This window comes from Frieseomelitta varia, unplaced genomic scaffold, assembly GCF_011392965.1.
Source record: "Frieseomelitta varia isolate USP_RPSP 00005682 unplaced genomic scaffold, Fvar_1.2 scaffold_493, whole genome shotgun sequence".
Classification (NCBI taxonomy): domain Eukaryota; kingdom Metazoa; phylum Arthropoda; class Insecta; order Hymenoptera; family Apidae; genus Frieseomelitta; species Frieseomelitta varia.
Genome location: NW_025110249.1, coordinates 642,523 through 669,913, shown reverse-complemented (window position 1 = coordinate 669,913; position 27,391 = coordinate 642,523). Strand labels below are relative to the sequence as shown.

The following is a 27,391-nucleotide window of genomic DNA, read 5'->3' as shown; positions in this document are numbered from 1 at the left end:
ATTTGTTGCTTGAAAGTTTGTTACAGGTCTGCAATTCGTAAGTTTGTGGAAATTTAATGGTGAAATTCAAATGAGATTGAGAAGTTTGTTAAAATTTAATTCTCTATAATTATTCGAGAATTATATAATTGTACGTTTTATACTGTTCAATCCTTTTAAAGTTCAATTTTAGTTCTGTAGGATAGTTATAATTTTATTGTCAAGCTGATTACAGGTTTTTTTGGATATAAGTTTGAATGTTTGTGCAAAATTAATAGCAATTGCACGAGCAGTGGAATATAAAAGATTTCTGTTTCAATTTGGTGAAATTTCATTACTGTGAAATTTTATTGTGATATTACAGCATTACCACGCAACTTATTTGTAACAATCTCTATTCTTCTTGTCAAAATCATAAATGGTAAACAATCTTTACTTTATAATAAAATATAGTAGAAATATATTAAATTTTCTGGTAAAGTTCCGAGGTACCTAAGAGTGGAAATTGTGACAATGTTTACTCGTCTCTAAATAAAGAAAAATTCATTTAAAAAATTTATAAAAATAACCATCTACGAAGATTACCAAAGATCACGAACAAACATACTCGAAGACGTGTAACACATAGAACCTGACCTTTCTTCATTCCCGCGTTCGCACACTTGCAACTTCCATTCTTCTTCGAGTATGATCTTAATAAAGTAACTAGTTGTGGCAACTTCCAGCGTAACGTAATAGGGAACAACTGAATCATACGCGTCATAAGTCTTGCTCAATGCTGCGGTTGTTACTGTTCACAATGCAATAAACCTTGTTAGGCGCGAAGTCTTCCAAGTAAAATTAACGACTCAACGAAACAATGAACGAATCGTCGAAATATCCGCACAAACAGTAACCGTGTCCATCTTCTTGATTTTAGACGACAAATTTCCGTTTCATTTTCGTCTTCTTACGTAATTTCAAGCAGAAATTTTTACCATACGAGTAAACGAATGCTTTCTCTCTCTCTCTCTCTCTGATTACTAATTCTAAACGAATTTTTATTGGTTATACAGTGCAGAATAGAATCACCGTTACCAGTTATTATTTTTCTCAGATTAATCTTCCCTCGGATAGTATGCTCCACGAAACGGTTCTCGTGCAACGAACGATGAAAAAGGATGCCTTAAACGCCAATCATGGAAAGAGCCGAACGTTTTCGACTTCGAACGTTGCGTGGATATCCACGCAATATCCGGTGCCGACCATTACCCGCAAATTAGACGTTCGTGATGGTAATTGTAATGGCTTGCGAATGTCCGCGGGCCATTGCTCGCTATTTCATTGGCGAGAATCATTTCGCGCCCGCTCGGCCACGCGAATTGTCGGTAGAAATGGACCAGCATTTGGACATTTCTCGATTCTCTTTCACGTTTGTGATTCCTTTTCGTTCGACAAAAAAAAAAAAAAATTCGAAAAAATCGCCAGCTTAGATCGAGCGAAGACTTTTAGGTGTTGTTCCGGTTACGTCGGCTGGTACCAAGCGTGCTTTTTTGTCGATTCAACGAAGAGAAAGGATTAAGTGATAATTATGAATAGAAAAATATAGAAAGAACGGTTACACGTACGTTGCGTGGATTTCTTCTTTTTTTTCTTTTTTCAAAGAGAAATCGTGTGTAGTCTGTGTTAAAATACTGATGAATAGAGAAGAAAAAATTTGTGATAACTATATTGTACGACACGTTAGGGTGGAACGAAAAAATATAAATTGTATTGCTATTTTTTTAACAACGAACAAAACTTGCCTTTGCTCTTCCAGATTCTTAAGCAAAGACCATTTCTGGTCGAATTTTCAATTTTGTCCCTGTATTTCGTTTCATCCTGATACGTATGCATAAGATGTCTTGCGTAAGATTTACGAAACGAAGGGACGTATCAATTTCCGTTCCTTGGCAATCTTGCGTCTGTGACAATAACACTCGCAGAAGAGAAAGAGGAAACCCAACGTGACGCCTAAAATAATGAAGAAATTCTTTAATTAGAATGTTGATGAAATCTCGGGAGATGGATTTGAAAGACAATACCCATGAACAATACGAAAAATATTCCTTGCATATCGGCAACGTTCACTTTTCGTTTGTTCACCGCCTGATTGCTTCCTGGCACTTCCCAGCACTTGTCTTTCATCGGCATCCTCTCGGAGATCCATTTGTTCATCATTCCAGACTCCAGCATTCGATGCAACCTACGTTGTCAAGATCCCATTTCGTTCAAATAATTTTAATGTGTAGAATAAATAAAATTACAATGGGATATGCTTGAACAAACCTTATCTTATATTTAAAAGAGTACAAATGAATTGTAATTTAAAGTTTAAAATCCAACTCGATAGACTCGAAAATTATGAGTTACAATCGTAATTGTCCGAAATTATCCAATTTTTTTTTTTTTTTTTTAGATAAAAAAAAATAATAATTTAAAGAAAATAAAAGACATAACTCTGTATAGAAATAAATATTGTCCAATTAATATTATTCAGATTTTGTTATTTAATTTTCATCGTTCTAACATATCCCACTTTATATTCCAAACCGCTACTCCAACTAATTATTGACTCTGATTCTTCAGAAGTTCCCTCGCAACTTACTCCGCATTAATGACAGGTAAATAAGGGCTGTCGTGTGGAATGATCATGGCAATAGGCTCGTCGAGAAACTCGTCTGTACTCAGAGAAAAATGGCAGCCTCCGGTCAGCAACAAATCCTTCCTCATCAAGAACCTAGTTCACGGACCCGTTAATTTCCACGGAATTCCGGGTGATATTGACACAAACGATACCTGAGGGAACTCCTCCAGTCGATCAGAGCATGCTTCCCTTCCTTTATACGTTCCAGCAGTTTCTCATCCTCCGTGTCGTTGTGTCTCCTGGCGCGCGACAGTAAAATATGGTACTTAGGCTCCTCGGCGTTCTGCAGATACGTCTCGAGAAAACTACCGTTCGGAAAGCCCCAAGTGATCCTGTCTTTACGCGCGATCAGATCATCCACGGTTAGGACCGTGTCTATTCGTGGAAAAGTGAGAAAGGCGACCAGACTTCCGGAGTAAGTCGCTACCAGGACCATCACGATCAACCACCAGATACCGATCAGCAAACGAGCGCTGTCACAGTGCGGCAGATACATTCCTCCTGGAATTTCGTGGATTTTTTTCTTTTGCTCTTTTACTTTTCTCTTGATGGCGTGCGATTTTCTTTTGTAGGAGGTATATTTTGCTCGGTGAATTTTAAAGAGAGAGGATGGAGGCAGGCGTTTGACTGCCGTACAAGAATGCGAAGAATTTAGATACATATAAAATTATCAAGGTGTTGATTATTCTGACAGTGATTATCTATCTATCGTATTTTCCACTTTTATTCGAGAAAAACAACTTTGAAAATCTACTCTAAATCAACTTTTAATCAGTAATTTATGATATTTTATTTAATCAAATTATTTGTATTTTCAAGATTAAAAAAAATGACTGACCTTAAGAAATATAAAGAGTACACTACAAAGACTGTATAATAATTTAGTTTCAAAGTCACAATTGTGCGTAGAATAGTATGATCAATGATTAAAACAATTTTTACATTAATTTCAAAAAGTAATATAGAGTTCTATCTTCATTCAAATCACACAAGAAAGAAAACTAATAACACAGATCAATAATTAATAAATCTTAATAGTAAATAAGAGCAGATAACAGCATTGTTCGTACAAGCACGAGTAACAAAAAGAAGTTTGCCCAAGCCGTAACTTGAGTTGAAACCTTATCTTCTCATGGACGAAACGTCACATTTCAGGTACCACAAATATTCAAATAATATCCTGAGTCAAATAAAATTTGAATACAATAAGTACAGAAAAATTCGACCCCGTTATAAAATCACCGAGGGAGTAATAAAATCAGCGGTGAATAAAACTAGCAGGAAACTTACATCGCGTGAACGTGCGAGAAATAGAAGCGATTTACGGGACAATAGTAAAATCGTACCTTGTTGAAGAAGCGCACCGTACACGTACCACACACACTGCCACGAGGAGTTGAGGCCCGAGGTCCTGATGCTGTACGGGCTGTACTTGTGAACCAGGTACAAGATCGGACCCATTATGATAATGGATGCGGCCAGACAGGCCCACGTCTAAAAGGCAGTCGGAACGTTAGGCAGGGGAATGCCAGCACGGAACATACCGAACCGAACGACGACAATCTTTATAGTTCATGTCATTATGCGCTATTACGCAGCGGAATGTCGAAACATTAACGAACGCTTTTAGAACGAGCATCGAGGTATCTCTCTGCGATCTTTGCGTAACTACGTCAATTCGTTTCTGTCACTGTGAGAAATCTTGTAAGAAACTATTAAGAAACTAATATTCGGTAATATCGCATGTAAATACGACGTTTGCTTCGCTCCGATTTTATCTTCCAGCTATTTAGTTACAGATAACTCTAACGTGTAATAATTTGAGAATAATTTACTCAAAAAGATTGAGGAAAATTAATTTTTCCTTCTCCAATGAATAAAATTAACAATTTTGATTAAACGATTAATTAAAGAGAATCTGACTGTATTCGGGGATTATCCGTATTGTCTAAAGATTTATTATAATTATTTGAACAAGTTCTACAAGGCACAAACCTCTTCGGTAAATGGTGAGGCAAACAAAAGAGCTCTAGATAATTGTCTGGGCCTGGAAGTTAGAAAACTATATATCTGTACGAAAATGGGTACAGTAAAATTAACTGTGCCTTTCTCCTGTTCGTTTACGGTGACCGCGCAAGCAGCTAGAAGAACCTTCTTCTCTCGTACCAAATCGATCACTTCCTTCGGCACTCTCCTCGTAGCCGACATGGTCATTTCATTAATTTTCTAAGAAGAGAATTGATTAACAGACGATGGAGATGATAGAAAAGGTACGGCGAATGGAAATTCTCACCTCGCCAAGCTTGGCGAACCGAGAAGTATTCCAAGAGTTTATACTTCGAGTCACTTCCGGCGTAATCACCGCGTAAGAGAAGTTCAATTTCGAGCTTAGGTAGTTGATAGCGTCGAATACCAATCCTTCATACACTTTTTGTCCTGTTTTACTCAGGGAAATTATCTGCCACGGTGGATTCTAAAATAATATACTCGATTATGTAGCTTGAAGTTGAAATGTAAAATATTCCAGCGAAAGCTTGACAAATTAACGTTACTTTTCAGGTAATAATTCAACAAATATTATTTCAGCTTAACTTTGTATTGAATGAAAAAGTTGGGAGATCATTACAATTGTTAAAGTTGTTATTGCTAAATTTATCTTGAAGAGTAAAAGGACTAAGTTAGAAAAATGAATAGTCTATCCATATAGGTAATTTCTAAAATTAACTTCTCTTTCTAAAGTGTAATTCCAAAAATTCTTTTCTGGAAAGAGTGAAAGTTAATAAATTGGAAAATTATTAATAATCATTTGCTCACGTGATAACTCGCGATTGGTAAATTAATGCCCCTGAATCCATGCGCGATATGAGGGAAAATCATGTCGGTCAGATTCACGCCAAAATCAGGTGTCCATACGCCTATATCTAACAGGTGTGCCACATTTTTACCATGAGAAAAGAAATTTCCCCAAGTTATAGACGAGGAGAATCTCCATAACAAGCATCGCGCGCAGATACCTTTTGAAGCCAACATTTTTTGAGAGAGGAGTATCTGACGGAAACACAATTTCGATTTTAGTTCGGTTGAAGCACGTTTCGTTTTAAGTTTGCGTACAATTTACTGACTCTCACGTTCTTCAGGAGTTCGGTTCGCCTCTCGCGCTTCGTCAGCCTGATCATCTGGAAGTTCTCCTCTTCGATCCTCTTGAACAGATTGATCTCGTTCTCTAAGGAGTATTCCAGAGCTTTTGCCAGTGCTTGGATCAATTCCTGCACGTAACACATCAAGTCAACCTAAAACAGAAATCTGTTTATCATATATGAAAGAAACTTTCCACAAGACTTGCTTAATTTCTTTTTTAGAAAAAGTTATTTCTTAATATTATTAGATTGTAAACTCGTAACTCGTTTGTGTTATATTGAGCAATAATTGGTGCAATTTCAGCACTTGATTATCTGAAAATACCAATCATTACTTTGCAATAATCGCTGGAATTAGTCACGTTGTACATGAAGGCTACGTTTCCTCCTTCTGCCAATAAATCAACGTATGCTGTCATGTTAGTCCGATTCTGCATCGCGCTGTCGGTGATCACATACAACCACTGACTGTCTGGACGGACCATCTTCAAGGATCTCGCCTTCAAAAAAATCCCAATCTAAGAAATTCCTCCAGACCAATTCTCGAAACCAGTAATATTTATTTTCAAAAAGCTATTTCACTATGAAAGAGTTGAAGAAAGATAATGCATAGATTCACGCAGAAAAGAAAAGATCTACAATGTTTTGTAAGAAACAAATTAACATCTATATATAAAATTGTATACTTTATATCTCACCACACTCATCACGTCAGCAACCATATCGATAGTAGCAATAACCAAGAAACAATGTCCTAGTTGTTCCACGTGGAAATCGTCCAATACCTTCTTCACCGAATTTCTTCTCTCGCTCTTCGTAGCATCGTGTTTCAGCGTGAAAATCGACCTGGAGATTATGTTCAATTGTTTGTTCGGTAGCCTGTCCGAGATGGCTTTCATTACTCTGCTGATCGTGTCTCTGTCTGAAACGATCCGGATTAGAAATACAAACAGGATTAGATGAAAGGATCTGTGTGCCGTTATCGCGGTTACTATCGAGTCGCTCTTATTACCGAACGTGTCGTCGTGGAGGATATTTATCATGTTCCAGGTTAGAATTTTCATCATCCTTAAGTCGAGAAAAATCTGTGACAATTCGTTTCCTGGCACGATCAGTGGCATGCTCATGCCATCCGTGTCTGGGATTCGGGGACAATCTGGATCTTGAAATGATATACTTAAGTTATTTAGAATAATGTTTTATTATCCAAGGTTTTTCTAAGTTAGTATGTCTAAAAAATAGCATGGTACCTGTTATAGCAAAATGTATCAATTCTTCCTTTCGTGCATCCTCGTGCAGATGCCATGTTAAATAGCAAGTGGCGACAGATAGAAGGATTGTGTAGTCTTATGGTGATTGAGTAACAATGAAAGTTAATGAGCACCCGAAATGGTAATTGATCATATTTGAAAACAAAGAGTTTACCTTGCCGTAGATTGACATTCGTATCGCGAAAAATATGAACAACTATGCCACCTATCTGCATCTCCTTTCTCACGATGTCTGCGATTAAATTGTGCATCATCCCTGTGACATTTCGGTACTCGTCTTTGGTAGCAAAGAGGCTTTTGTCGATGATGACCGCTGTTTAAAAAAATTCTATTTCACTGAACTTGATTCGATTATATTTCTTCCTAAGGATAATGTCACTCGAAAGAAGAGCAATTTTTGCATTTCTCTTTTCTCTTTTTTCTTCTTATTTTAAGAGGAGAGAAATCACTCGTACCCATAGTGGCGTTCTTGGCAATCAAAGATGGAAAATCGTTGTAACAGTTCCCATGAGTAACACACCAGAGGAGCAACAGAACCGATATCATTTCTATTGACAAACTGAAATAACAGCACGTCGTATTGCTCGTACAATATATAACCAAAGACACCAGTCGTATTTCTCGTACAATATATAACCAAAGACACCAGTGAATAATGTATCACTTCATTAGTTGGCCGACTCGTTATTACAAGCCGAACTGATCGCGATCACGGCCCGTGTGCCGAGCAGGTCTAATGCAATTCGATACACCGCGAATCGCAAGAAAGGTCAGTTCTTTAATAACTAACCACCGAACGATCGAATCCCCGTGAAATTGAAACGAGACATTGTTTAGCCTGATTGCGTGTGCTATCAAACTCATCGCGAAATTCGTTCTAAGCTTTTCAATATTAAATATAAAATTCTCGGAAAAATTTATCAGAACGACAAATCATATTTCATTCCCAAGAGTCGACGATATCTATACGTACAATAAGAGCCCTCAGCATATGAACGTATAATGAATTTAAGAATTAAATATACATATTTAGAGATCTAAATACTCCGATAAGAAGAGAAGCGCATTCCTGGCTGATTAACATTGTGCTAAATTACAGTTTCGAAAATGACACTAAAAGAAAATAGAGATAAAGGTAGGATAAATTGGGGGGATAAATTTAATTTTGAAGTAGCACTTTCCATTCGTTTGTATGCAAGACATTGACAACGAGTAATATTATTACCTCGCACGTTCGTCACAGCCAAGAGACAATTGTATTGTTTCATATCGGTTGGTATACCACTTCCGTATAGCGAAATCAGAGATAAAGCCTGATGGCGTTGCATTATTTCAAACCTACGCGTCGACATTGCTAATGAGAAAAATCATCCATTGCTCGATGATTTTATTTTTCAGAAACGTTTCAAATTCCTTTTTGTTCGGTGTCGTTCTTTGTTCCATTTTTTGCGCCGATAACATATACACGCTACTATATGTTACATATCAAGGAAAATAATCGTAGATTCTTTATTACTCTATTCTCTATTACTTTTATAAAATTAATTTTTACAATACGCATCAAAATATTGGTAATGAGAAAAGCAATAATTGAAAATAGAAAAAAGTGCAATTATTATTGTGCGCTTATGAACGGAAGTCGATGTGTCGCAATGCTTATCTACGGCCAAGTGAGGAAAGAAAGCAAACAATTTACGATTTAAATCACCTCGCGTCTTGATTCGCATTAATTACACTCTGGCATTCCAGACGTCAAATCAAACGAAATAGCTTAGATATAACGTGTGACGCGTGATAAAAAATTTAGTGCAAACAAAAGTTAGAAATCAGCGAGTCGAAACGCACGATATAGAGAAAGAAAAACGAAGAGGGAGTTATTTTTCGTGAGTAGTTCGCGCTTCTACGTCCGTTCGTGACAATTCGGGCGACATCGTACGGTCAGAGTACGTACGATGCCTCTATTACTCGACAGTTGGCTCTAAATGCATCGGGAAAAACCGTGCAAGGCAGTAGTAACATTCTGTGTACGTTTATATCTTGTACGATGTATTCGTAACACGTACACATAGGAACGGACGAATCTTCTCGGGAAATCTAGTCGACGTTAAAACGTCGGGCTCAAAGCTTTTGTGAGATGTCAAGCACCGTACATTATGATGGGTTGAATGTGTTTGAAAAAACTGTTAGACTAATCGCAAACGATAGAGCACCGTTCGAAAGCAGAGGCGAACCAGTGAGAGGAATAACACGGACGGGAAAAAGTGGGAGTGAAAGTGGAAAAATTCACTTTTCCGAAATTATATGAGAAACAAAGGCACGTTCCTAGCGATACGTGATCCAGGCTGCTGATGTTTCGCAAAAACGATGGAGCCCGAGGAACCTCTGTTACAAGGGATCCTGCTGTTACCACCGCAGGGAATGCTAGGCCAGCTCAAGGTTGGTTAATGTTACCACGGATAAACGTGTATTTCGAATTCTCACGATTAATTGGCATATCGATTTTCCCAATGATTTCATTTACTTAAATCGTTTGAATAAATGAATATATTGAACGATTAATCATTTGTTATCGATGATCGTCATCGGTGATGGATTAACCTAAAATTCGCACGATATGGCTTCAGACATTTCAAGCATACGCAACGACACTGAATCGAACTTGGCACACGTCATTCTTGATTCATACCAACGCGATTTTTCAAATGCACGAAATTTCTTTCTTTCATTTCTTTTAAAATCGAAGTATTTATATTTCGAGAGATTTATGCTGTTTGTTTTTTTGTTTTTTGCAGAAATCTTGGCACAAAAGATTCTGTCAGCTGTTCAGAACTAGTAACTATGGGATCAAACGAGTAGAAATCTATGATAATCAAGAAGAAGCTATATTACAGTTACATGCTCCTCGTATCATCACATTAGATGCTTGCATTAAAATAGCACCTAGCAATCAGTCACATGTATTTACTGTAAGTAAATATTTAATGAGAGATTTTACAAACAGTAGAATGTCTATTCATTTCTTTATTTTTGTTGCACGCAGGTTGTGACTAAGTCAGGAATTCACTACTTTGGATGTTATTCGGAATCTGATATGAGTCATTGGATTACTGCATTTCAGTTAGTAGCATTTAAAGATAGTGTTTCTAATCAGACAATAGAGGAAAATAACGATTTATACTGTACCAGTGGAGAAGGAGTGTTTTCTGTAAAAGTTGTAGAGACAGATGCTTCTAAACGATGTGGTCTAGAAACTAGAAACTATACACTTGTAGTAGCTGCTGTTGATATTAAATTAATGGATGGAGATGTAGTTCTGTTCACTTGGCCATATCGCTATATCAGGAGATATGGTTACAAAGATGGAAAATTTATTTTTGAAGCAGGACGAAAATGTGAATCTGGAGAAGGTTCTTTCCGCTTGGAGCACAGTAGTCAACAAGAAATTTTTCGTTGTATGTACTCGAAGATGAGGTCAATGAAAAAATTAATGAATGAGGAAAATAACTCAAATATTGACTGTAATGACGCTCAATATCATGCAGCATTATCAATGGAGGCTGGATCTAGAGCGGCCTTACCCCCTTCTCCAAATAGTTCTGCCAATTTAATTGATATTGATTTTTCACCACAAAATTCACAGAAACAGTCGACTTCTTCATCTAATTTAGATACCAGTTCATCTTCTAAGCCATCTTTGTCTATTGGTAAACCGAAACCTGCGAAACCACCGCGAAAATATGTTTTCACAAGCTTATTAGACAAGAAAAACGTGGATGCTGAATTATCAGACTTATCTGCTTGTGGAGAATACAAAGCATTAAATCGTGATAATTCGCCAGAAATGTCTCAAAAGACGATAGGAAGTTCGATATTAGATGACGAAGAGAAACATCCTTATGATCTAGTAGAAGTAAGAAATGATGCATGGAAAACTCATGGTATCGACAATATACATCACACAGAGAGATCAAACTCGTTATTGCATAATGATAAAGACAAAGAAAACGAGGATGATTTTCAGTACGAAACAATGATGCCTATTATATCGTCTCAAAGCTCGTCAAAGAGTAAGTCTAGTATTACGGACAGTCCAGTGACTTCGACCCATATATCGAATCATATACCCAATGATGAATCTGATTATGATAAGTTGGAGCATTTTGGCTCGGCGACTAAAATTAATCAAAAAGGCACATTTAAATTTGGAAACTTTAGCAGCACGTCTCAAAATTCACATTCGAATATATCTTTAAATTCTGCTGCCGATACCAATACTACATGGTCTAATTATGATATCGTCGAGGATATGTCTGCTGTTAGATTAGCAGATGATAGCCACCTTGGATATGGTGTTATTAGAAAGAAAACAAATCACTCTGATACTGCATCTACAAGCAGTAATATGGGTCCAAAGCATAAAGTCTTTAATAATAGTGAATATGCAATTGTGTCAAAACCAAAAAGGGTGTAAGAGATTCAAAATAATTTCATTTAATAGCAACTACACAAATATATTAATTATTTCTACTCCAGAGATTTTTACTTCTCAAAAATGATAAGAAAATACTAGTCTACAATATGACTAGGGTAAGTTCTTTTTTATTGCGCTGAATAATGAAAAAGTTAAATGTGTTAATACTTTATAATACTATTATAAAAAGTGCAGAAGTCAGATGACATTTGTTCTGCATAAAGATTAGTTTAAGAAACACTAGTCTTCTTTATTACTGTCAATTGTGTAGGAATATTAAATATTAGTTTATCAATATTATATTTCTGAAAATATTCAATGCAAATGACTGATTGCTATAAAAAGACAATGCCTTATATCGCAAAATATAATTTAATGACAAAGTCAAGCAAAATTTTAATATTAAATTTGCATGTCATTCCAACATTTGGTGTACTTAGAGATTTTTAATATTATTAATATTAATAATGTTAATTAATTACTCATAGTTTTTTTATCATAACACTGTTGTTCAGCAGAAGTTGTGCCTTCAGAGATATTTAAAGTTTATAACAATAGAAATTTTTTGAAATATAGAATTTATATATGCATTATAAAGAAAAAGCAATAAGTCATTCCTTTTGTTTTTAATACTATATATTTTATATATACACATTTATAAAAGATTTAATTATTCCACATATTTTTAAAAAAGACATTTTTATAACAAAATATATTATATATATGTACATAATTGATATTTGATATATTCTCAATTAAAAACTTGCCATATATAGTTCTGCATGTGCCAAGATCTGTCATTTCTATAAATGAAATTAAAAATTATTGACACTAAACTTATAATATCCAAACACGTTTTTATGAACAAAGATTACATGCACATTTGAAATATTGAATAGAGGCAAGTCTTCTGAACTTCATATAAGATCTGACGAATTTTATTCAACGATATATATTTTTAACCAAATTGTATATATTAGAAGTATTATTTACACACAGTATACATACGCACGGTACTGTTTTTTCTAACGTTTGTAACATAAAAGATCAAAAAATATTTAAGTCTTTCTATATCAACCAAACTTCAGATATTCTTTTTCTACATATGATTACATAATTATAAGTTTAACATAGCATAAAGAATACATAAAATAAAAAGATACATAGTCTACAATTAGTGGTATTTACATTCGTTGAAATATTTTTTCATCGCTATTTCATAAAAATAAAAATTAATAAAAACCTAACCTAGACAATTTTTTCTACGATTCTTCCGTAGATTTAATCTTTTTATTTTGATCCTGTGTTTTATTTTGTTCTTCAATTAAACGTTGTTCTCTTTCTTTATTGTGTCGAATCAACTCAAATTCCTCTTTGGCAATAGCCTCAATATATCCTTCAACATCATTTTGAATTTTTCGAACAGTCTCTCCTTTTTGCTCCATAAGTTTTTCAATATTTCCCTTGTTTTTTAATTCTTCGAACCATCCGAGATTGTCGGCAATTAAATGATTGTTTTTACAGCAATCGCAGCGAATTATAACCACTCCCTTTTCGTACGCTAATTTCGATATAATTTTCCCATTCCGATAATTACACTTTTTACATGTAAACATCACTTTCAATTTCCCACAGATCTTGCCAAGAATGTGTTTTGTAGAATCTTCTTCCTTGTTCTCTTCCTCTATTTCACTAAGATTCGTCTTCATCCGAATAAAAATTCGGTCGTGTAGATTAACAGTAAATTTTGCTTTTAAAATTGATGGAATCTGACGTAAATTTATAGGTTCTCTCGTGAGAGCCAGTTGCATTCCGCGTTGAAGTATTTGGCGTAATAAAAACATGATAATTTTTCTTCTTTTTTATCAGATTTTCTATTACAGATATATTATTATTTATAATTATTGAAACTATTTTTAGAAAATTTTTCTTAAATTGCAACACGTGTATATTTCTATAATCATACGCTATGCATGTTTACACGCTCAGATCTGACTGTGGTTAAAGGCGAGTTCACATGTATGTTTGACTTATTGGCTACCTTTCATTATTAAATTACAACCATTTTTATTTTATTTTTTAAAAGAGAAAACAATGAACAAAACTTCTTTTGAAAATTAATATTTTATTTTAATCAAAATTCACACCATATATCGCGTTTTATTACAATCAAAACCAGATTTCTTACAGATGCATTAAACAGTTATAGATACATGTAAACTGTATGATGTAGTACATACAAATGATGGAAAGCGAATTATGTCATGTTATTTACTTTGCGTCCATTTCTTTTTTTTTTTTTTTTTTGAATAAATTACAATGAAGATCTCCCGTGATTGTAAAATTTTTGTAAAATGACTAATATTAATTTTGATCTTACACTAGTTTTTTTGCTTCAAAGAAGCTCTTCAGATGTCTCATTTGCCATGCACCCATGATCAATAAAATTACAGATTGGGCAAAAGACCACCAGAATACACGGCGGTGTGTGCTTTCAGATGTTTGCCTGAAACGTTCTTCCCGGTACTATGAACAAACAATGTAAATATAAATATATATGTAAATATATTCCAAATCTTTAACAGAATAATTAAAAGTTAAACAAATCAACTATGGTATACCCTTTGGTAATTTTGTTCCTTTGTTATTTGTTCTACATGATCAAGAAGCTGACGTATTCTCATCTGTAACTCAGTGAACTTTTCCTTCTGAGCTGTATTAGCATAATCAATAGCATGTTCACCCACTTGAATATCTAAATGTACTCTCTATATGATAGAATATATTTATTTCAATTGAATACTTTAAACAATTATTCTGCATTATTACATAGATAGCTTACCAATTGAGCACCGCTGAACCAAGAACTACTATTAGAGTACAAACAAATTACATGTTCACCAGGTACATGAGAAGTGAATGAAATTTTTCCTTCTGAACTGTATACTCTAGAGAGAATCATTTTATCATCTGGATCTCTAACCTCCACGTGCATTCCCATACCAGCACTACTAGGAGCAAATCCGCCAGTTCTTGGATCATATAATTCAACCTTGTAATTCACTATAGGAAAAACAGTTCTAATGAAAATTACAATGAAAACGAATAATTAACTGCATTTCTATTGACATACACATTTTGACGTACCTAAAACAGTTGTTTCATCTGGAATTTCTTCAATAAAACATTTTCGCTCGGTCTCAGCAATATGAAAATAAAGTCCTGTACCATATTCGAAAATGCACAAGAATATAAGAAATGCACAGCTGTGTCTTAACATGATTTCTTATATGCGATGCTTTTCAGCAGCACGACGAAACTTAAAACTATGAACAAAATTCTGTGGGTTATCGAATAGAGCACACGTCACCTTCGAAAACAACGGTGAAGTTCACGTACGTGGCGCTAGTGCGTGTTATCGACATCTACTTTCGGAAAAGGACCTAGGATAATAAAATAAAAAAACAAAAAATGGACGTTACTTTATTAATTTCTTTCGCTGTCTTAATTATTGCACTGATTATCGGTATTACAGTGTTTTTAGGTCAAAAATCCGGTATGTCTCTATGCAAAATTTTTTCATGTTATTACTAAAATAACCAAATATATTCCTAACCTTTAAATTTGTTTTGATACAGATGTTTTGATAATTTTTGTAAATATTGGATTAATACTTAAATGTTTTTAGTAGAAATAGATCAATTATTTAAACTCCTTGGATGTTTATTATTTAAAAAAAAAAATATCAACTGTTTCTTTTTTCGAATGTGTTATAGCAAAGAAAAAACCAACGAATCTAGCTGAAAGAGTTGCACAAGGTAGACTAATAAGACGAGCAGCGGGTCAAAGAAATGCTAGACGTCGTATGCAAGCAACTATCAGCCAACAAATCGAGGAAGATGACAGTGGATCTGGAAATGAAGCTAATGATGAGGCAGATGAAAAGCCAATCACACCTGATTTCAAAATGGGTGCAAAAAAGAGAGCAAAATTGGCAGCTAAATCAGAAAAGAGAGCCCAAAGAGAAATTGCTGAAAAAGAAAGGGAAGAACGTAAGAAGAAAGAACAACTTCTTCAAGAGGAAAGAGATAAACAATCTGAGAGAGAGCGAGCAGAAGAGTTAAAGCAAGAGGAGGCAGAGAGGAAAGCAAGAGAAGAGAAGGAAAGGAAGGAATATGAAGAATATTTAAAAATGAAACAAGCATTTAGTGTAGAAGAAGAAGGCTATGATCAGGAGGACAATGAAGACGAAGAAAATTTATTACAAGAATTTATTCAATACATTAAGCAAAACAAAGTTGTAATTCTAGAAGATTTGGCAGCACACTTTGGCTTAAAGGCAACAAGTATAGTAGAAAGAATTCAGGATTTACAAGCAAGTGAAAGTTTAACTGGAGTTATTGATGATAGAGGAAAATTCATTTACATATCTCAGGAGGAGCTCGAAGCTGTGGCAAAATTTGTCAGGCAACGTGGTAGAGTCAGCATCACTGAACTGGCAGAAAATTCAAATCGTTTGATTAATCTGAATCCAGGAAAACAAACAAGCACGGTAGAAGCTAGATAGATATGTATAAAATAAGAATATTTTCATAAATTTATTTTTATCAATTTATATGAATCATTTTTGAATTCAAAAAAGATTTGGATACAGAGTAAAATTTTATTTATGTTTTATAAATTGTATATTTTATTTATCTGTAAATAACACATTTATAAAATATAATTCTTATTGCCGTTGAATAACTTTTGATAAATTATATTTAACATTCAGGGCGTCATCAGAACATAGTTTTAATAGTATCGATGATTCGAAATTGGTATCAGCAATTTCTTTCCTGAAATTTAGCTATTCCGAAAACATATTCATTACAATTACAATTCACATTTGCATATTATTAAAGATCAGTAATTAAAATAAAAATATGTGAAATCAAAGCTTTTTCTCATTGATATTCGTATTCAAAAAATTTCGATGGTTTGAAAGCAACAAATCTGATGACACCAAGGATCAATGTTGCATCAGATTCTAGTTTTCATGTAAATGCAAGTTACGTGCGTTATTTTTTATTTTTTCTTGAATGTATAATTTATGTCGTCAAACTGGGTGTTGCCGCCAACTTTAATTCTCGGTAATAATCACTAGGTAATCATTAATTAGAAGGATTAGAAGAATGAGCTATAATTAAATTTATCTTGTGCGGATAGCTTCATGAATGGATCAACGTTGGTCTGTAAAAGATTGATGTACTGTTGATTTATGGTAACGACGACTAGCAACACTTGACGACCATTAAGTGTCCCATTTTTCACCCTAAAATTAGTTCAGGAGATGCGAGAGCTCTTTCTGAAATTTTTCCAAGCCCAAAAACAACTTGCAGTTTGTTTTAGAACGAATGACAATGATCCTACGACTAAATACGATCCAAATGATAATATTTTTATTGGCGAAAAGGATTATGGTCCTAACATTTTACATTTTACATTTACAATTCCTCGAAGTTTCCCCGCGTGATACAAAAACATATTATTCTTTTTAAGAGTTTGATATTTCTCCTTGCAAAATAATCGCATCGTCTGAAATTAAATCTGATTCATGTTTGCGCATGATCCAGAAAAATTCCAAGAATAAGTTTTTTCCTGTATGAATAACAACTGAATCTACTAATTTATGTACATTATTAATAAGTTTACTACGATGTGAAATCTATTAAAAATTCCGTCGTTGATGATTGGGAAGAATCAAGATCGATCCCCACTTCGATATTGGAGTTCAATTTGCGAAGAAGGGGACACTCGCAGACTATGTAAGAGGCGACGGAATCGCCAGAGAACCTGCAGTCTTCCTGACGACTTCGTCCGTTTAATTAAACGCTTGTTTAAACGTTTCGTACTCAGAAAAATTTCTTAAGTGAGCTATTAAAACAGTGAACAATTATTGGCTCCAGTCGAAATTTGAAAAAAGTTGAAATCAACGAGAACAGCGGTAATATTTCGTGGCAATCGAGAAGACCTAATGTGTCGATGAGGTGCAAAGTCTTGGATTGTCAAGGCAACTCCCCAACATTCTTACCCAGCGTTAGGTAAGTACAAATTTACGAAAACTGGTTTTTCACTTGCACTTCGATTCTACTGTGATATTTTATTGTCGAGAATCGCACGAAATAAACAAAATAATTTATTGCACAGTAGAGACTCATTATTGTACATTAGCTTCTAGTATTAAAACTACTGACAAACAATTAATTAATCACATAATCAAAGAACTTTGTCCTTATATGAGAGAGAATCATTTATCTATTGATTATTATTTATTAATGTTTTCATAATTATTCTTCCGTTAATTAATGTTCTACCTATTTTTGATGATGTGGATCAATACAAAATGGAAGTTCGAGAAAAGAAGCAAATACATATTTTCCTTAAAATATGTATGCATTTTTTTTAAATTTTTACGTATACTTTAAATATTAAATAATAATTTGAATATTTAATCAACATAATTATGCAAAAATAACATAAAAAAGGATCTTTTTAGCTATGATTAATAACTTTCGCTGTTCTTTTCTTTGTAGGCTCGCAAAAAATCTACGAACTCGGAAAGGGAGTCGACGTGGTAACGTCGCAAATCGGCTAGAATTACTAGTTCTGGTTCACTTGCATCACGTACCGTAGAGTAAGTGTCTAAAAATATTGAAAAAAGTTAAAAAAAACTTCAAAGCAGAGTTAATAATTTTTAATCTATATTAGCAGTAATATCTAACAGCATCAAAGGAATTTCGAGGAATACTGCTCTTAGAAAAATTCACCAATTTTTTAGTTGCGAAAAGAAGCAGGAAAAAGAATTGTAGTTACTTTCCATAAGAAGCGAAAGAAATCAAAATGGTGCACACTAACATCAACGATATTACCATTAAAGGACCGTACGAGAATTTCAAGTATGTTTGTAATTTATTTTTCTCAGTGCTTTACTAATATTACAAATGTATTTTTTTTTTTTTTAATTTTACGTATTTAGGAAGGATAAAAGCACGTCGTCGGGCTATCAACAGCAATCACAACGACAACAGACGAACAAAAACGACAAGTATGGCTCTTGGGGACCGGTGTATAAAAACAAGCAGAATTTTATTGATATGCATATTTGTTAAATATAATTTTTTAAAATAATCCGAGGAACGTAATTTCAAATAATCGTATTAAAAGTCATGATTCCTCTATGATCATATCATTTTTTCAGCGACATTGGAACAAATAAAAGAATAACTTTATATTGTATTCGTCATCCTATCATCTTGCTTTTCAACATCAAAGATTTCGTTCTTCATTAAACTAACGTAAAAGAATAAAATAATAATGAAGAGACTTAAAGTTTCTTCTTTCGTTGTTTCGAAATATATTTCTTTGAAGAGGGAGGAATGCTAATCTGAGGCTTAACGACAGACGAAACTGAAAAAAATACATCACTAGTTCCGGCGGATATGCAACACGACAAGACAAAGATAAAGAACTTGGAAAAAATAGCTGACAGTATTTGTCGGAGATCTCTGTCTTATGCTAAATTATCTTCTCTTCCTCTATCATTAATATCATTAATATCTGATTAAATTCATAAATAAATTTCACAAAGCACAAGTTCCGTAGGTCTCGAAGTGTTTAAGTGAATTTTTCTGTCATGGTTAGACATGCACCGCTCGTTGGCAATCTTCCTTAATGTCACTTCGACTCCACAAGCAAACACATCTTCAAATTCTTCCCTAAAAATAAGGAAGTATCCGTAAAAAAAGAAAGTTTCAATCTACCTCGAATATTATTTATGTTATTTATCTAAATTTGATACAGATTAAGTTAAACGTCGAACTAAATGAACGTTTCGAGATCGAAGATATCTTCAGAAATTGATTAGAGATTGGATGAATGGCATTCATGGAAGAATGACGAAGAGCACCATCGAAATTCCCTTCATCACTTTCCACCCTGAGGCGAGGAAATAGTAGGGGAAAGCTCCGATTGGTGGGGAAAGCGAGGAGGAAAAAAAAGCTTCTGGACAAACGAGAGCTTTGCCGTAGCTCGAGGAGAACGAGGGCAACGTGGTGCAGTCGTTGAAAACGCGTCGACTGGTTCGGTGTTCCTCTGAATGGAGGACCGGGGGCGGATCGGCACATAAACTGATCCATCTACCTTCTAATTTATTTATAATATTTATTTTAAACTTTAGACATCGAAGAAGGACATTGAGAAGATTTTTATATATATATATATATATATATATATATATATATATATATATATTTTTATTCAAATGAACCTAACGCGAAAATTCTTCGTAAGGGTCGTCTCGCGACGATCGAGTGCAAAGCTTGAAGAGAAGTAAAACGAAGAAGAGGAGAAAGAAGGAAAAGTGTCGTTGCTCCGTGGAACGCGAGATAGCCGAGAGTCGACGTCCCGACGCTGCTATTTCGAGGCTGAAACACCGGTAAGCTTTTGTCCGATAGTCTCACCGCCGATTAGTCTCTTTTTCGCCGAGTTTAAGGTGCATAACTGACGAGCTTCCGTCTGCTCCAACCACGGCTCGCACGAAAAAAGGGAGATGCATCTGTGAGTCCTTTTTTCGAGATTCCGAGCTCGATCGCGTTCTCAGCGTATTTACGAAGGAGACGTTTCTCTCTGTTCTCCTTCAAAATTGTTCAAAATTCTTTCTCCTACAAAGAGACAACAACCTATTCCTTCGTTACATTCAATCTTTCCACGTCAGAATGAAATAATCGCAGAAGATCTGTTATACCTGCTGTTATGCGTTGACTCATTGTTAAACATAACACCAAAAGCACACGCACGATCGTTCCTTAGTTTGTTTTCATTCAAAGCATGACTCGGCCGATCGCTATTCACAAAACGAATTATTCCCAAGGAAGTCTCAATCAATTTTCAATTTCGATCAGCCGATCATGCTCAGTTGATGTGTGATGTTTATTATAAATATCTATCATCTTTGTATTGAGAATTCCAGGGGACTTCGATTTATTTTATTGTTGTAGTGAGAAACTACAAGATATTTGATACAAATATTTATTTCACAGAGATCAAAAGTACTGGTTCAATTGAATTTAATCGATGCAATATTGACCGTCGTGTCCCATTTAATAAAAAGTGATAAAAATTGAAAATATCTTACATAATAAACAACATATACATGACAATTTCCCACGAGAAGCGAGCCACTGTATTTATCATATTTTCTATTGAGAATCTCGGGGAACCGAGGATACGAGTTTTTGCTTATTAAGAGTGTTTACTGAAAGAGTAGAGAAATTTTTTCAAGCGTTTTATAACACGCGAACGTGATATCGGGGGAACAATCACGAGACCTCGAGGGCCTCGGATGCAGACCGGAAATAGAGCTTCCTCTACGAGGCGCGATGATCCCTTGCGTTCAAACGTGGAACAACGTCCCTTTTGCGCGCCGAAGGGCGGCCGTCACGTCTAAATCCCGACGTTTCCCTTCCTCCCTCGTACTGTCGATGGTAATGCTCGTTGCATCCGTAGGTATCGGGGTGCTATTTTTGTCGACTGCCAACAGTTACTACTAGTAGGCACCCTCTTGCGTGCACCCGGAGGTCGGAGACTCGCGCCTTAATACCCTTGATTCTTCTAGTGGGCGCGTGCTCGCTCCACTCATTAGACCTCCCTGTCTTCTCGAAGAAAAATGACAAACGACCCGATAAGAATACCGGCGAACTCGACGAAAAGTTGACAGGAAGAACTACGGTACGAAATCTGGGACAACTAATCGGAACGCTTCTCTTCTGCATTAGAAATCCAATCGCAAGTGTGATTTCTTTTTACTTAACTTATTAGAAATAATAAAGTTGGATTTTCAAGTTAATTGTGCCATAAAGATATTCCTACTAGAGGTTGTTTTGAGATATTTGAGAATAAAAGCAGGATTTATAGAATTAACGCTCGTTCACGGTGCATTCGATTAGATTTTGATTTTGTATAATGTTGAGGATACTAATATGGATGTGGTTTATAACTATTAAAGTAAATTATAATTTAGATTCGATATTAATTAGAAACTTCTTTTTATTCAAATGCAGTATAAAAAATGTAGTTAATTTGAACTTTATTAGCTAATTGAGTAATATTATCGTAAATTAAGTAAATTAAGTAGATTAATTTAAACATTCTGTGTAGTGTTATGAAATATCAAAGAATTTAAGATGAATAATTTGAATAGTAATTGCTTGTTTATCATCAAGATTTCTTATGTTGCATCAGATGCAAAGAACACCTTTGACATTATTTTTTTGAATCGAATATTTAAACGGGAAGTGTTATGAAATACGACATCCGTTCCATACACATCAACCTCCACTTGGTTTTACAACCTTTAAAGCACTCATATTAATTATACCAACTCAGAAACGCATCAGATTAGAGACGGATGCTCGATGTTGCCTGACACAAGTAGTTTTGACAATTCATACACAGACGCGCACGTGTCTGTCATGCTGCAGGCGCGCGTGCCCCACATTAACGTTTACCATAGGGGAACCTCGAAAATAAGGGGACGCGTCCATTTTAGGAAATGCATCAAATGAAAAAGAATAAGATAAGAAAGTTGGGAGGAACTTTTGGAAATAGGGGATACCTGAACGATCTATATTTACTCTCTTCCCTAAAGTTGGCTAGATAGTCGATCGGAAGGCATTGATCGAAGACCCTCTATTGAAACGTGACTCTCTTTTACAATAACCAAATAACTAACTTTATATAATGTCCTTACATCAGAAAAATTTTTTTCTACTTCAAAAAATTTTCCGCGATTCACTTTCTAGTCAAATAATTTTACACAACTCGTTGCATTAAAAAAGATTGTTAATAAAGGAATTGACAAAAGTAGTTGCTGAATATACAAGATGCTAAAAATCTGTAGCTGAAAATAATCCCGACAATCTCCAAGAAATACGTTCGCGAACCAAGTGGAGGTCATTGATTCATAGCTCGCGAACATGCGGCTTGATTGAACAATTCCAATTGATTTATCACAGATTCCTCGTGGGGTCGTCTCGTAAGAAATCTGATCTTGCAGTTAGGTGAGTCTAAATATAACCAGGAAGTAACGTCGGTAGCAATTTACGTATGTTCTCGTCACCTTCTGGGCACAGCACGCGCATAAACCACATGCTAGCAAGGCTAAGCCCCTGATAGAGGTTCCGACCGCGTTATTGCATTAGCCTGCAGGCACGTGCGTGCGTGGGTACAAAGAGAATTAGTAAGTGGCGTTTGAGGTGTCAAGGGTGTCGTTGAGGTCCGTGCACGGATCGGGCAAGTTCGTTCAACTCGTGAGGGTCGAGAGCTGCGGAGAGATGCATCACTAGTGAAAAGCTTCGAAATTTATTGGACTCTATAAATTAGAGCATGGTACACCTCGTCTCTTTTGCTTCTTCCGGCAGGAATGGTTATAGATTCCTCGAGTGCCGTGGAATAATTGTTTCAAGTAATCTCAAGTAATTCAGTAATCTCACTTTCCATTATTTGCATATGTTTTAGTCAATGATATAATTTCCATCGTTGTCTATTACTTTTTACCAACATTTAAAAATTTTTTTAAATCTTAAAATTAGAAAGCGGCCAATAGTGCCTTTTAATGCTATTTTCCATATATTTATCTTTCAATTAAACTTATTACGAAATAACGATATGACTAAATAAAAATATTTCAATATTTTTTAAGTTGGAAAATAGTTAAAAGTTGTACAAAGAAAATGATAAACATTTCGAAGAATTTCCTTCAATATCGAAATTCATGTATGACACAACAAACAATGTAATTCCCAAGAGGGATAAAATGAACGCATCTCGTGAGAACTCATTGACAGGATCTGTAGTGAAATGGATGCAAACGGACGCATCCTGTCGTTAGCATCGTTGCTCATTAATTACAACAATCGCGTGCGATCGCACGAATTATTTCGTTTCCACAGACTGAATCATTCCGCCGTCTCGTATTCACGCGTGGTGTTAGACAGTTTTTCGTGTTTTCTTTTTTATTTTTTTTCAAAAATGGATGATGTTATCCGGGGATCGCCTTTCGTCGATTTAATTTTAGTAACAGATCTCTCGCCAATGTCCTATACTCAACATTGTTTCGGCGTTTCCGCCATGTTACAAAGCAATTCTATTTCTAAACTCATGTATGAAGGCTACAGGTGAAATTTCTCGTCTTTTATAGATAAAAAATTATATTTACGATTAATTAGAAATATGACAGAATCTTGAAATATTTTTTCTGTAAAAAGTCATAGTTTTTAATTAATGGATTCACATTTCTAAGAAAACTTTATTTATCTATAAAAATTTATTTTTCAGAAATATGATATTACAACCTCATACTTTCTCGTGCATTAAAAAAATTTTCGCAACGCAACGTAGCCAATAAGGAAGAGCACGCACGTTCGTTAAAATTTAAAATTCCTACGCTTTCCCGTGGATTTCAATCGCCTCCAACACGATTTAATTTCATCCAAACGCGCCGTTCGTCTAGTTAATGCAACCGGGGCAAAGAAGACGGAGAAAAGAAGTAAAATAAAATCGATGATTTCCTTTGGCCGCGCCGCGCCGCGCCGTGAAACGGAAGGAGAGGAAAGAACGTGTAGTTTCAAGTGGGGCGGATATCTCCTAAGAATAGAAAAATTCTTTTCCCTCGTCGTATCCTTCCGTTGTGTGCAATTGTCGAGATAAATTCTGCATGTACCGTTCGAAGTATACACCTGACAGAAAACAATCCTAGAATATTGCGATTTCGATCGCGTCGGAAACTTTTGCCATACTTTTGAACCAGACAGTTCAGTGACGTCGGGCTCACAGACGATCCTAAATGCAACGGTTTAAAAATATCAATTCCTGGAACGGTTCTCAGAAATCGAGCAGCGTGATATTTAGTCCTCTCTTCCTTTTCTTTGTTCCATGTGTACTGCCAGTAGCCAGACCCCCCGCGAACCTAAAGGCGTGGTTACAACCACCGCTCTGTGTTTCGTGTATACACGTGCATCCGCTGGTCCGTCGTACAAAGAAGAACAAGGAAATTATGCGCTTAAATTAACCATCAAAAGGAAATGCGGTCGAACTTTGTCCGAGCTTTGTTTATTGGCCAACCGATGGCCACAGTTAATTTTGTCAAATGACGATTAACGATCGTGAATTTCTACAATAAAGAACTGAGAGAATTAAAGAGTTCTTAATATTACAAACTGAGGTGAAAATCAGTGGATTCCTGTTATTAATAAAAAGAATACAGATAACGAGGAGGATAAAAAAATTTCTCTTACTCGAGTAGTGATTCGTATGAAAAATCTTCTTAACCAATAATTGTTTAGAGAGCCGAGTGATTGGTTAATTTCATGAATTTAATATTCAGATAAACGAAATTCTATGTCTCGTAATTTATATCGTTTGCATTTGAACACAGTCAGAAGCCATTGTTACCAATCTCGTCCAGTGTTACCAATGTTATTTCCGGTTTTTAAATTCAACAAGTTTCTTTCTCAAAATTTATGCAACACGGAAAGAGATATTCTGTGTAACCAAGAGGATCTTTGCTCTTTAAATCAGACAAAAACAAGATTTAAGAAAGAAATTCTTCCCTTCTAGAAATTCATACAATAAAAGAAACGGAGGATTTCCGGTTTCTAAATCAATTTCTAAGTCAAAGATGAGACAAGACGAATTCTCTTCGTCAAAATCCGTACAGCATGAGAAAAGGATAGTCCGCGTATCTTTCGTAATCTATGCAGATAATAATATGCAGAGCCTTGACGAGTTACGATATTTGCATTTCACAGCGGCGCAACGTTGTTTGAACTTGTTTGCTATGTAGTCATGTACCGACAGCTGGTACATTCTTAGACATAACGACGGCGTTCGTTGGTACGTGGTGATCGCATCTCGGAAGAATGACGTCTACCGGTGCGTCGAGACGACGGCGGTCGTCCTACCCGAAATAGATCCCCGTATCCCGAACACGACGACGACCCGTGAACGCGCAGCCACGAGGAAACCGGTTGCTAGGTGAAAAACGAATTGCTCATTTCGATAGGTTTATTAATTGAAGAAAATTCCAAGCTGCTCCAACTCGACTCACTTTATGATGTAACGTGAAACATGCGAGCGAAAGAATCCAGAAACGCATCGAGGGAGAATTATTAATCCTTCAATCTCCACGAGTCGGGTTATAGCGCGATATTGAACACTTTTTTTTTTTTTTTTGACATTTATATTGAAAATTGCGGTTTTAAACTTGCATATACATGTAGTATTACACGTCTTTTTATAGATATTACGATCTTTTAATTCAGGGAATCCCCGAATCTCTGTTATTGGTAAATAATTTTTTATTTGTCAAATTGACGAAGCGTTATACATTATAATTTTTAATTGTTCGCATTTTCACAACATGTGAAAATCATGTATAGAGAAATAGAGACATGCTATTCCATTGTGTCAGTATAAACGCAGCTGACATGCATGCGTCCGATGCATAATTTCAATGGAATTCGATCTTATATCTCAAACTGACCTTCGTTCAGTCGTTTGATCATTTCTGACCAATACGAATTTTATTTTTGTCGTATACTTGGTTCTTGATAAGGATTTTATTTTACATCGAAAGGCAGAAGCTTATTTCTCATTCCGAAGAAATGCTGCGAGATAATTCTTATATCTACAAATATCGTTTTCACACGTGGAAGATTGTTACGTTACGAAAGAAAGATCTTTATAATCAAGATTAAAGTGCAATATTTATTCATCTAATTGCTATGGTTAGAAAAGAATTAAAATATTGAAATATTTCAGTCAGTCGTATTATTTCACTTTATTATGAAGAATGTATGTGACGTAGTCTTCAATTGTTCAAGATGTGCAAGTTTTCTAAATAAATTAAAAAAGAAGAACAGTGCAGAAAACGAAATACTGAAATGCATGTATCTCTCTACTTCTAAACTATCTTATTCTAAATTTTCTTATAATACAGATTGTCCTCGCTCATGTTGGGGATGTTCATTGCAATAATTGATAATTGAAAATTTTTCAAAGACAAAGCTTCAATTGACTGACATACATCTTTGATAAAGATGGTTCTTCTGAGATCTCGGGACTGAGATTATTTTAAATGCACGAAATATGAAGCGAAAGTCTGTTTGATTTAAACTGAAGAGGGGTTGCCATTTTTGGTACAAGGACACGCATGTCGGTCGAAGAAACGCACGAGTAACATATGAGACAAACGCATAACGTTTGCATAGGGTGCAAACGGATAAATAAACGATATCTTTACCATCTGAAAAAACTTCCTAATAACCGTCTGAATCACCTGTTCTTCCGGTTTGTCTAAATTCACTGCCAAAGACGTACGAAAAAATATAGGAAAATATTGGTTACGGTTGACCAATGACAGGCATAATTTTAATTCCAAGAATCTCATCGGGACGTTGAAAACGGTGAACGGTCAAACGCTCAGAGTGGTTCTCGCGGATAAAATATTGCAGCGCATGTTGAAATTTCTTTTTTTTTTTTGGCTTGTTAACGAAATGCTTATACACGGACTCGTATAAAATATGGAGTATAACGGCATTAACGAGTTTCTGCCACGTTATTTACAATTTCCATAAAACGCATATAGTGGGTTTATAGTTGACAGGAGTTATGTTCGATTTCAATTTCGCCGCGCGTACACTTACTCGCTATCGATAAAACTGCTTAACGGAAATTGTTCATTCATCATATGATTCGTGTTAAAGTTTCTAAATATTTAAATGATCGTGCATTCGAGTTCTTAAAGGGTGAAAAATGATCAGAATTTTCA

At 35.2% G+C, this 27,391-nt stretch overlaps 6 protein-coding genes across 9 annotated transcripts in view; 3 read left to right on the top strand and 3 right to left on the bottom strand.

Moving 5' to 3' along the window:
* Positions 1–316: 316 nt before the first annotated feature.
* LOC122533071 (ionotropic receptor 93a) lies at positions 317–7,636 on the bottom strand. Its single transcript, XM_043662437.1, has 15 exons — positions 7,508–7,636; positions 7,207–7,365; positions 7,032–7,127; positions 6,794–6,943; positions 6,480–6,703; positions 6,117–6,281; positions 5,767–5,934; positions 5,459–5,692; positions 4,938–5,117; positions 4,640–4,870; positions 3,991–4,138; positions 2,797–3,145; positions 2,606–2,737; positions 2,043–2,203; positions 317–1,971 (listed from the first exon to the last, which is right to left on the bottom strand). Exons 1-15 carry the CDS (start codon positions 7,596–7,598, stop codon positions 1,874–1,876), a joined length of 2,586 nt encoding a protein of 861 aa, XP_043518372.1. The 5' UTR covers positions 7,599–7,636; the 3' UTR covers positions 317–1,873.
* LOC122533087 lies at positions 5,833–13,515 on the bottom strand. Of its 3 annotated transcripts, none has more exons than XR_006307641.1 (2): positions 12,541–13,515; positions 5,833–5,842 (listed from the first exon to the last, which is right to left on the bottom strand). XR_006307641.1 is itself a non-coding variant. In XM_043662466.1 (2 exons), exon 1 carries the CDS (start codon positions 13,365–13,367, stop codon positions 12,786–12,788), a length of 582 nt encoding a protein of 193 aa, XP_043518401.1. In that variant the 5' UTR covers positions 13,368–13,515; the 3' UTR covers positions 12,180–12,326; positions 12,772–12,785. The 3 variants fall into 3 exon arrangements, 1 of the variants encoding a protein (XP_043518401.1); XM_043662466.1 differs by lacking the exon at positions 5,833–5,842 and adding an exon at positions 12,180–12,326 and having other exon boundaries at positions 12,772–13,515; XR_006307640.1 differs by lacking the exon at positions 5,833–5,842 and adding an exon at positions 12,188–12,326 and having other exon boundaries at positions 12,517–13,515.
* On the top strand, positions 8,991–12,165 carry LOC122533073 (docking protein 1). Its single transcript, XM_043662440.1, has 3 exons — positions 8,991–9,488; positions 9,845–10,018; positions 10,093–12,165. Exons 1-3 carry the CDS (start codon positions 9,417–9,419, stop codon positions 11,521–11,523), a joined length of 1,677 nt encoding a protein of 558 aa, XP_043518375.1. The 5' UTR covers positions 8,991–9,416; the 3' UTR covers positions 11,524–12,165.
* Positions 13,516–13,831: 316 nt separating the features above from the next.
* Positions 13,832–14,897, bottom strand: LOC122533086 (transmembrane emp24 domain-containing protein eca). The gene is made up of 4 exons (XM_043662465.1): positions 14,671–14,897; positions 14,366–14,586; positions 14,145–14,291; positions 13,832–14,049 (listed from the first exon to the last, which is right to left on the bottom strand). Exons 1-4 carry the CDS (start codon positions 14,801–14,803, stop codon positions 13,900–13,902), a joined length of 651 nt encoding a protein of 216 aa, XP_043518400.1. The 5' UTR covers positions 14,804–14,897; the 3' UTR covers positions 13,832–13,899.
* Positions 14,898–14,922: 25 nt separating this feature from the next.
* Positions 14,923–18,693, top strand: LOC122533082 (DDRGK domain-containing protein 1). Its single transcript, XM_043662454.1, has 5 exons — positions 14,923–15,079; positions 15,300–17,606; positions 18,099–18,199; positions 18,274–18,461; positions 18,542–18,693. The coding sequence occupies exons 1-2, from the start codon at positions 14,995–14,997 to the stop codon at positions 16,088–16,090; spliced, it is 876 nt and encodes a 291-aa protein (XP_043518389.1). The 5' UTR covers positions 14,923–14,994; the 3' UTR covers positions 16,091–17,606; positions 18,099–18,199; positions 18,274–18,461; positions 18,542–18,693.
* A 1,100-nt stretch (positions 18,694–19,793) lies between these two features.
* The window catches only part of LOC122533070 (protein TANC2), a 66,984-nt gene continuing 59,386 nt past the window's right edge, over positions 19,794–27,391 (top strand). Inside the window, exon 1 of one of the 2 annotated variants that reach the window (XM_043662434.1) lies at positions 19,794–19,999. The gene's annotated coding sequence lies outside the window, so the exon portion shown is untranslated. The remainder of the gene's footprint in view (positions 20,000–27,391) is intronic. The other variant, XM_043662436.1, reaches the window with a different exon arrangement.